The sequence below is a fragment of the Zea mays genome, chromosome 5, assembly GCF_902167145.1.
Source record: "Zea mays cultivar B73 chromosome 5, Zm-B73-REFERENCE-NAM-5.0, whole genome shotgun sequence".
Lineage (NCBI taxonomy): Eukaryota > Viridiplantae > Streptophyta > Magnoliopsida > Poales > Poaceae > Zea > Zea mays.
In genome coordinates, this window is record NC_050100.1 from 182,316,825 (window position 1) to 182,326,583 (window position 9,759).

Genomic DNA, 9,759 nt, shown 5'->3' on the forward strand with positions numbered 1-9,759 from the left:
CTACGAAGGCGCCGGGTAGCCAAAAACCGCGCGCCGTTTGGGCAAGGCCCAACCCAGCCAGCCAGAGAGGCGCCCCGTTGGAATCCTGATTGGGAGCGCTGGGACGGAACCGAACGCGTTGCCATTAGCTGTCGCTGGGACGGAACCGGAACGTTTCGCTAGCCCTCGTTCCCGTTCGGCCTTGACAACCCCACCCCACCCCACCCCCAAGTTCCCAACGCAGAGGATCGAACCGAATCCTCCGCAACTCGCCGCCGCCGGGACCGACCGACCCGGTCCTATCGATCGAGGATGTCGTACGCCTACCTCTTCAAGTACATCATCATCGGCGACACAGGTCCGTCGCTCCCTCGCTCCCGAACCCGCTGCTCCTCTGATCCCCGCCGCCCTGCCCCGCGCGGGGGGGATTGGATCCACGTGGCTGGGGATCTGCTGCTCGGGTGTCGTGTGATCGTCGGTGTCGGTAGATACGAGCGGCGATTGATAGGTTGGTTGGTTGTTTGTGTTGCAGGCGTGGGGAAGTCGTGCCTGCTGCTGCAGTTCACGGACAAGCGCTTCCAGCCCGTGCACGACCTCACCATCGGCGTCGAATTCGGCGCCCGCATGATCACCATTGAAAATAAGCCCATCAAGCTCCAGATTTGGGACACGGTCCGTCCTTCTCCTCTCTCGTTCTCTCTTTTTCCTGCCCTCTTCATGGTGTCGTTTAGGCTGTGTGCAATGTTAGCAGTTTTAAGCAACGCTTTCGGTAGGAATTTCAAAACAATTCAGAAATAAGGCAGTTAGAGTATTGGCCCTTGGGATCCTTTATTGTCGATGATACTTATGTTCATCTTGTGGTTTGCCGTACTGACTTGATAATGTTTTGATTTTGGAATCAGACTCCGTCAGTTCTTTAACATCCAGCCGCTCTGTGCAAAATTGTGTTATCCTTTTGCATATTCTTTCGATTTTCTTTTTCGAAATGGGATACTCTGCTTTTATAGAACGCTAATAAGGTTATATGCATGTATCGGCCATACTATTTGGCTTATAAAAACATCCCAAACTTAGGCTGCCACTATCAAATCAACCAGCATCTATCGAGATACTGACAAAGCACTGGACTACAACAAGATATGGGGCTTTAGTCTATTTTGATTATATGTTATTACTCCCTGTTTCCAAATGGAATTCTACTGGCAGTACTAGAAGAAGCATAGTCTCATGCATTCTAAATTGCAAGTACAATAGCTGATTTCATTCATATTTATATGAACTTAAGGAAATTATATAGTGATGTAAGAAAATATCTCCTCTTAGATAATTGCACCTACATTTATCTCAAATGTATGTAATTGCAACACTTTTGATTGCAAGGATACCTTCGGTAATTGTTCCGATGGTCTGACTACATGTTTTCAAGAATTTAACATTTGTAACAAGGGTATTGTAACATGTAAAGCCTTTTTTATTAGTATTTCCCACATTAGTTCGAGTTTCAGAATCTGTTTATCTATATAATTGTTTGGTTTGTTCATCATGTGGTATGTTCATGTTGCCTTTTGCTTCTTTGTTTAGGAGTATGGTTTTAATTAACTACACTGCAACATATTCATTACTTTTTTTGTTGAGTGATGTCATGAAGCGCTAAGCGCTATATTCTCAATTAGTTATGACTTGAATTTCAGGCTGGCCAAGAATCATTCAGATCTATTACTAGATCATACTACAGAGGTGCTGCTGGTGCCCTTTTGGTTTATGATATTACTAGGTACTTATTATTTGGTTTTTTTGGTTATATATATATATATATATATATATATATATATATATATATATATATATATATATATATATATATATATATATATATATATATATCATTTACGGTCACTGATGATTCTTCTGTTTGAGTCACTCGACTTCAGGAGGGAGACCTTCAATCATCTCGCAAGTTGGTTAGAAGATGCAAGGCAGCATGCAAATGCTAACATGACTGTGATGCTGATTGGAAACAAGTGTGATCTTTCTCATAGACGTGCTGTCAGCTATGAGGAAGGTGAACAGTTTGCCAAGGAGCATGGTCTGGTCTTTATGGAGGCATCTGCTAAAACTGCACAAAACGTTGAGGAGGTGAATTGTTCACCCTACTACATGTTTACTACTATTGCCCACTAGTGTCTTTTCTAACCATTTTAACATCTTTTTCTGATGTAGGCATTCATTAAGACCGCTGGTACAATATACAAGAAAATCCAAGATGGCATATTTGATGTATCAAATGAGGTTAGATTTTAGTTACTTCCTTTCCTTTCTCAAGTGTTTGTTCAAGGTTGTGCTAAGCATTGGTAATTACTGAAATGACAAGTTTATAGCACAGTAATAATTCATTTAATGTGTGATTGGTCTTAAATTTTGTCACTGATTTGCATGATTATTGCAAACTTGCCACTAGAAATTGTAAAAATCAACAAAAGAAAAGGAATTGACATTCAAGTCACATTTTTGAACAAAACCAAAAAAACCTCTTATACTCTTCACTGCCCCCAAATCCTTTTCTGTATAAATCTACAGGAATGTTGAAGTTTTTCTAGAAACCTGTAGAAGATTGATTAAAATGTTTGTGGCTTATCTGATGCATTTGCTTACTTGTTCATTCAAGACCAGTTGAACTACCATGTGAACCATATGATGTTATGTACTCCCTCCATTTTAGATTATAAAATGTTGTCTTTTCTAGATACATTGTTTTTATTACGCATCTAGACATAGTGTATCTATGTGCATAGCAAAATCCATGAATCTAGAAAAGCCAAAAGTTCCCGGTGTGACGCGGACAAGCAGCCATCCGGCGGGTAGAAGGCATGGGGTTCCTTGCAGCCACACACTGTATAACACCACCGCATTCTGTCACCGACCTTTGCGAGGGCGTCTTTGCTGGTTGTTGTTGCGACCACTCCCAGATCTCGACACCCGCTAGACTACACCACAGGATGCATGCAGCCATGACCACCAGCACAGCTCGAGGACGGGCTATCTTGAAGGAGTGTAGCAGTGTTAGTATCATGGCAAGTGGAGCCGTTTGGATAAGGAAAGAAAAATAAGATTGATTTGGTGGAAAGAGATAACTTAGATTTATTTGGTTAGGTGTTGTGAACTCTGCTGCGATGCGCAGGGCGGGGAGGAGTACACCACGAAGGGTGGGATATCAAGGTGGATTGAGTAGAAGAACGCAGGGAATAAGGTACTCTGTGTGGCGGCTGGGAGCTGAGATCACCAGATGGCGTAGGGTTTGCCAGGGTGATCAAGCAGCCCCACCCACAGGTACAACTTCTTTGATAATCTCCTAGTACAATCTAAGGCCACCTTTATAGCTTAGGTGCCTAACCATATTACAGATTTTCTAGGGGATAAGATAACTCTCCCGGGAGGATAAGCCTCCTTAATTATTGCCTAACTTTTAGTACTTCTTAACAAACTAAATCTGGCGCCTAGCATAATGCCTTCCCACAAAAGAATCTACAACACTTCCCCCCTCCCCAACAAACAGCTCGTCCGCGAGCGCCACATGTGGATATTAGCGTTTAAATGCCTCAACTTCTTCCCATGACGTATCTGCTTCTGAGCGCCCTATCCATTTTACCAGCAGCTCCCAGACTCCTCTATTCAGCCTTGCTCGGAGGACCTTCTCAGGAGATGGAATAACCCGCCCATGTAACAAGGGTGGTAAGGGAACCAGCTGTGTTGGCACGGTGCCTTCGAACTTCTTCAGGAGAGCAACATGGAAAACGTCATGAATGCGTGCATTTGGTGGTAGTTGCAGCTTGTAGGACACCTCCCCTATCTTTTGTGTGATTTGATATGGACCATACAATTTTGGTCCCAACTTGGAGGGAGAAGCCGTAGTGACCCCTACAGCCGTTCGCTGTTGTAGCCGTAGCCAGACCCAATCTCCCACACTGAATTCCACTTCTCTGCGACGCTGATCCTGGTAGCTTTTCATAGTGACTTGAGCTTGCACTAGACGTGCTTTGATTTCCTCAAGAAATGCATCTTTGTCCTGCAGCTGGACATCAACGACTGCTACCTTGGAGTTCCCTGGCTGGTAGGAAACCATAGGAGGAGGGTCCCTGCCATACACTACTTTGAATGACGAGCACTTTAGAGCCGACTGATATGATGAATTATAGGAATATTCAGCCCATGGAAGCCACTTCAACCACGATTTAGGCCGATCCCCAGCGAGACAGCGGAGGTACATAGTTATAATCCGGTTCACCACTTCTGATTGACCATCTGATTGTGGGTGAAAGGCTGAGCTCATCTGTAACTTAACCCTGGCCATGTGAAACAGTTCAGTCCAAAACTGGCTAGTGAAAACTGTGTCCCGATCACTTACAATGGAACATGGTAGACCATGGAGTTTGACAATATCATCGAAGAAAGCCTTCGCCACTGAGACTGCCGTGTAGGGGTGGCCCAAGGCAATGAAATGGCCATACTTTGAGAATCGGTCTACAACTGTCAGCACTACTGACTTGCCACCAACCTTTGGAAAGCCCTCAATGAAGTCCATTGATATGTCAGCCCAAACCATAGAAGGAATGGGCAAGGGTTGCAACAAACCAGCTGGATGAAGGTGCTGAGTCTTGTTGCGTTGGCAAACTGCACAACTGCGCACGAACTCACGTACCCGGTGGAGTGCTTTTGGACTGTAAAAAGATGTTCTCCACCTGTGAATTATCTTTTGCACGCCTTCATGACTAGATTCATGAGCTTGGGCAAGAAGTACAGACCATAATGACGACGTCTCTGGAATGAATACTTTGCCCTTGAACCGTAGCAGACCATCCGTTGTAGTCCAACCCGGACTAGCAGTGTCATCAGCCAACTGCTTGCAGATTGCAGCCACCTGTGAATCAGTTTCAGCTTCTGCCTTTAAAGTAGCAAATAAATCAAAGGCGAGGAGATGGTGTACATAGTTCCCATATCCTCATCCCGACGAGACAGCGCATCTGCTGCACCATTGAGTTTGCCTGACCGGTATTCCACCGTGATGTCATATCCAAAAAGCTTGCTGACCCACGTGTGTTGAGGAATCGTTGACAATCGTTGATCGAGCAGGAACTTCAAGCTATAATGGTCAGTCCGGACTGTGAATGGTCGACCCCATACATATGGTCTCCAATGCCGAACTGCTTTGACCAACCCAATCAATTCCCTCTCATAGGCTGGCAGTTTCTGATGATGGCGAGACACAGGCCTGCTGAAAAATGCTATGGCTCCATCCCCTTGGTGTAGAACTGCCCCAAATCCTGGTCAATGAAGTATCTTTTGGTGAAATCGGGTAACTGAAGAAGTGGTGCTGTTAATAGTGATTGTTTCAGCTGGCAAAAAGCCTCTGCTGCCTCATCTGTCCATTGGAAGGCATCCCTTTTTAGAAGAGCAGTGAGAGGGCTTGCAACAGACCCATAACCAGCTATGAACTTGCGATAATATCCTGTAGGGATGAAAGTGGTAATCCGAACTGTTAGAACAAATTTAATATTTTAAAATAGATATGTATAAAATTTGATGTTGATCTTTTTTTATGTTATCAAGCACATTAGTACAAATATGAATACAATATTATATAAATTGTTTTATGTATTATTTGCTCTCTACAACACAAAAAGTTGAAAAAATTACCGAATTTGTTTCCGAATCCATACCGAAGTTTATATCTATTATTTGAGAAAATATAGGATGAATTTGAGGTTTACCTTTTATGAATCTTAACAAGCTGGATGTTAAAAACAAGAATACAAATTTGTATTGTATATTCTGTATCACAATCAAAGAAAAATGACTAAAAAACTAATTACCGAATAAATACCGTTTCCGACCGTTTTCATCCCTAATATCCTGTAAGACCAAGAAAACCGCGGAGAGCTCTGAGTGTACGTGGTATTGGCCACGACTCCACTGCATCCACTTTAGATGGATCCATAGCGACCCCCTGTGCTGATACAATATGTCCAATATATGACACTGCCGGTTCACCGAAGGAGCATTTGGAACGCTTGAGAACCAGCTTGTTGTCACTCAGTAGCTGGAACACCTGCTTTACATGCCTCAGGTGGTCTGTCCAGGACGAACTATATATCACGATGTCGTCGAAGAAAACCAGTGTGAACTTTCGGATGAAGGGCTTCAAGATGTCATTCATGAGAGCTTGGAAAGTGGATGGTGCATTGGTAAGGCCGAATGGCATTACAAGAAACTCGAAATGACCACAATGTGTTCGGAAAGCTGTCTTGTGGATGTCATTGGGATGCATTCGAACTTGATGATATCCACTGCGAAGATCAAGCTTGGTGAAGAAGCATGAACCCCGTAGCTCATCTAGAAGTTCATCAACCACTGGGATTGGAAACTTGTCTTTTACTGTTTTTGCATTCAACTCACGATAGTCTATACAAAACCGCCATGTATTGTCTGCCTTCTTTACCAACAAGACGGGCGATGAAAATGCTGATGTGCACTCACGAATGATCCCCTGCTGCAACATTTGGTCACACTGCCTCTCGATTTCATCCTTCAGAAGTTGGGGGTATCTGTACGGTTGCACTGCCACCGGTTCTGTTCCAGACAGTAACCGAATATGATGATCATGGCGACGTGAAGGCGGCAGACCGTGTGGTTCTTCAAACAAAGCAACAAATGATTGTAGAAGTTCCTCCATGCATTCTCGGCTTTTGTCAATGGCTGTGCTGTAGAGAATCGGGTCCCCCATGCCTGTCAAGCGGATCAGCCGTCCTTGGCGCCAAAATGCCATAGTGTGGTTGTCAAAATTACATATGACGGGTCCTAAAGACCGCAACCACTCAACCCCCAGAACTAGATCGAAGCCGTCCAATGGTAAGGAGTAGCATGTTGTGGGGAAATCCTCAGTGCCGATGGTGAGTGTGGTAGTGACCCTGCCCCTGCTGGATATGCGCTCGCCATTGGCCACTTTTACTGAGAGACCGGGTTGAGGAACCACTTGTAAGCCTAGGCGCGATACTGCAGCGTCACAAAGAAAAGTGTGGGTGGAACCTGAATCAACCAATGCAGTGAGTGTGATGCCATTGATGCTGACCGAAAGTCTGAGGGTGTCAGCGACTCCTATTCCGGTCATAGCCTGCAGTGAAATACCAAGTCTTCTGGTGAGCCAGTTTCTGTGGTGGTGTCATCTTCCTCCAGTTCTAGCAGGAACACGCCGCGAGCAGTACACTTGTGATCAGGAGAATATTTCTCTTTGCAATGGTAACATTCGCCATTGGCTCACTTAGCAGCAATCTCCTCAGGAGATAGACACCGGAAGCGAGGTCTGCTGGAGGCCGATGATGTTGGTCGTGCTGCTGCAGTTGTTGGGGATTTGGATGGCGCTGCTGGTGCCTGATATGAGGTGGTGCTGGAGCTGGCAGATAGCAGCAGACGCCTTTCATACACTCGGGCCAAATGCATTGCCCGTTGAAGTGTCTCTGGCATCTCCATCTCCACATCAGTGCGCAGGGGCTCCCCCAATCCTGCTGTGTACATGTTGGTCTGCTGCCGATGAGTCATGTCATCACAGCGGCACAGGATTGTTAAAAACTGTCGAGTGTAGTCTTCGACGGTGCCGGTGCGCTGTAATGCTTTCAAGTCAGCCATGCCATTGAAACGGAGTGGTGGCCCAAAACGCATCTGGAGAAATTCTATAAACCTTGACCAAGTGAGTACGCCACCAATGTCACGCTCCAGGGCATAAAACCACTCCGCTGTGACGCCTTCCAAGTGCAAGGATGCCTGCCAAACCCGCTCATCTTGATGGACGCCCATGCCGCGAAAATATGTGTCGCATTTGTTGATCCAAGGCAAGGGGTCAGCTTCACCATCAAAGTGTGGAAAGGTAAAATTTGGTCGCCGTGGTCCGCCGTCTTCATAGCGATCACGGTGGCTGCTGTGCAGTGGAGCTCGGCGACCACCGCCGAATCCGCCATTGTAAGCGCCAGAACTGGGAAGCTCTGCACCTGCGTGACTTTCCAGGGCAGGACCCGTGGACAGGGTAGCCGCGGCCAGAGGTGGCGCTAGCGGTGATCCTGTCGGCTGAACAGGTTCCTGTTCTAAGAGAGCGAGCCGTTGAGCGTGGGCGTCCAGGCGGTTGTTCATTGTGACCAGCTGTCCCAGAATACGGTCCAGCTTCTCGAAGTCAGTCATCTTCCCAGGATCTTCGTCGCTGCCGGACATGGATGTCGCTGCAGCTTTGGAATCTGATACCAAATTGTTGTGAACTCTGCTGCGATGCGCAGGGCAGGGAGTACACCACGAAGGGTGGGATATCAAGGTGGATTGAGTAGAAGAACGCAGGGAATAGGGTACTCTGTGTGGCGGCTGGGAGCTGAGATCACCCGATGGCGTAGGGTTTGCCAGGGTGATCAAGCAGCCGCACCCGCAGGTACAACTTCTTTGATAATCTCCTAGTACAATCTAAGGCCACCTTTATAGCTTAGGTGCCTAACCATATTACAGATTTTCTAGGGGATAAGATAACTCTCCCGGGAGGATAAGCCTCCTTAATTATTGCCTAACTTTTAGTACTTCTTAACAAACTAAATCTGGCGCCTAGCATAATGCCTTCCCACAAAAGAATCTACAACATTAGGATGTTTTCTTAGGGTCTAGTAAGCTTCCTTATATAAGGGAAGGAGATTATCTAATTAAGTAAGAATTAAGAAGAAAGATTATTCCCTCTTGCTCGGACGTGAACAAGGTCCCCAGCCGGTTCCCTTGAGCTCTTCAACCTTAGCCACCTCTATAACAATACATGAAACCAACATTTGATATTCTTTTACGGTTTTGGGGTGGAGAAAATTTTCCTTTACGTGAAAGACGTACATGTCTTTTGCATGAAGTGTCCAGGTGCAGGATGGTACCGTACTATTCCTTTTTTGTGTGTGTTGATGAGACATCGTAATCTCTTATATGCTTTGCATTATGTAATGTTTTCCCTAAATGTTACAGTCCAACGGGATCAAAGTTGGCTACGCTGTTCCCAACTCATCTGGAGGTGGTGCTGGCTCGTCCTCTCAGGCTGGTGGCTGCTGCAGTTGAGTGGTGGCAGCAAGTCATACAAATGCACAAGGTTCTCCCTGCAGTATCTTGATGTTTGCCTATAGCTGGACCCGGATGATTTGTTCTTTCAGCCATCATGTTTCAATCCATAAGCAAATCATCTTCAGTGTTTAACTGTCCTTTTGCAATTCACGATTACTGCTCCCTATGTGTCTTCTGTAACCAAATTGAAATCAGTTTTATGGTATTCATTTGTTCAACATGTATATATGCTTCTCTGGCTAGTCATGTTTTCTGCAACCCTATCTCAAGTTGAAAATTGGCAGTGCTGGACAATCTCTCCTTGACTGCATTACTTGATTCTGTAAAGACAATCTTCACGATTACTGCGCAATGGGCTATCTTCTGTAGCCAAACTGCAACCGGGTTTATTATGGCAAAGTATATATTGTTTTCTTGATCAATATCAAATATAAGGCACTCTTTTGAGTGCCTTTTTTTCAACAACAAAAAAAGGTCAGGTGATGCTTATGCCGTACGACTGGGCAACCTCCCTAATTGCATCACTGGATTCTCACAAGAATCTTTAAATAAAACAAAGATCATGACATTTGCAGTTCCTTAAGAATTGCTACAAGTATGGCTGACTTAAGAGACTAATCTCCACACCGATAATGTCAAACACCTTGATTAGCGAATAGT

The 9,759-nt window shown here is 45.2% G+C and overlaps 1 protein-coding gene across 1 annotated transcript; it reads left to right on the forward strand.

Moving 5' to 3' along the window:
• The first annotated feature begins 228 nt into the window (after positions 1 to 228).
• LOC100217047 (Ras-related protein RABB1a) lies at positions 229 to 9,322 on the forward strand. The gene is made up of 6 exons (NM_001143419.1): positions 229 to 337; positions 512 to 651; positions 1,671 to 1,753; positions 1,911 to 2,115; positions 2,200 to 2,268; positions 9,007 to 9,322. Exons 1-6 carry the CDS (start codon positions 292 to 294, stop codon positions 9,094 to 9,096), a joined length of 633 nt encoding a protein of 210 aa, NP_001136891.1. The 5' UTR covers positions 229 to 291; the 3' UTR covers positions 9,097 to 9,322.
• Positions 9,323 to 9,759: the final 437 nt, after the last annotated feature.

What these genes read in the sequence shown, in the direction of transcription:
- LOC100217047 (NM_001143419.1), top strand. Translation starts at nt 292, where the DNA reads ATGTCGTACGCCTACCTCTTCAAGTACATCATCATCGGCGACACAG. An exon ending in AGCTCCAGATTTGGGACACG is followed by an intron (nt 652 to 1,670) that starts GTCCGTCCTTCT and finishes CTTGAATTTCAG; the next exon opens with GCTGGCCAAGAATCATTCAG. An exon ending in TATTTGATGTATCAAATGAG is followed by an intron (nt 2,269 to 9,006) that starts GTTAGATTTTAG and finishes TAAATGTTACAG; the next exon opens with TCCAACGGGATCAAAGTTGG.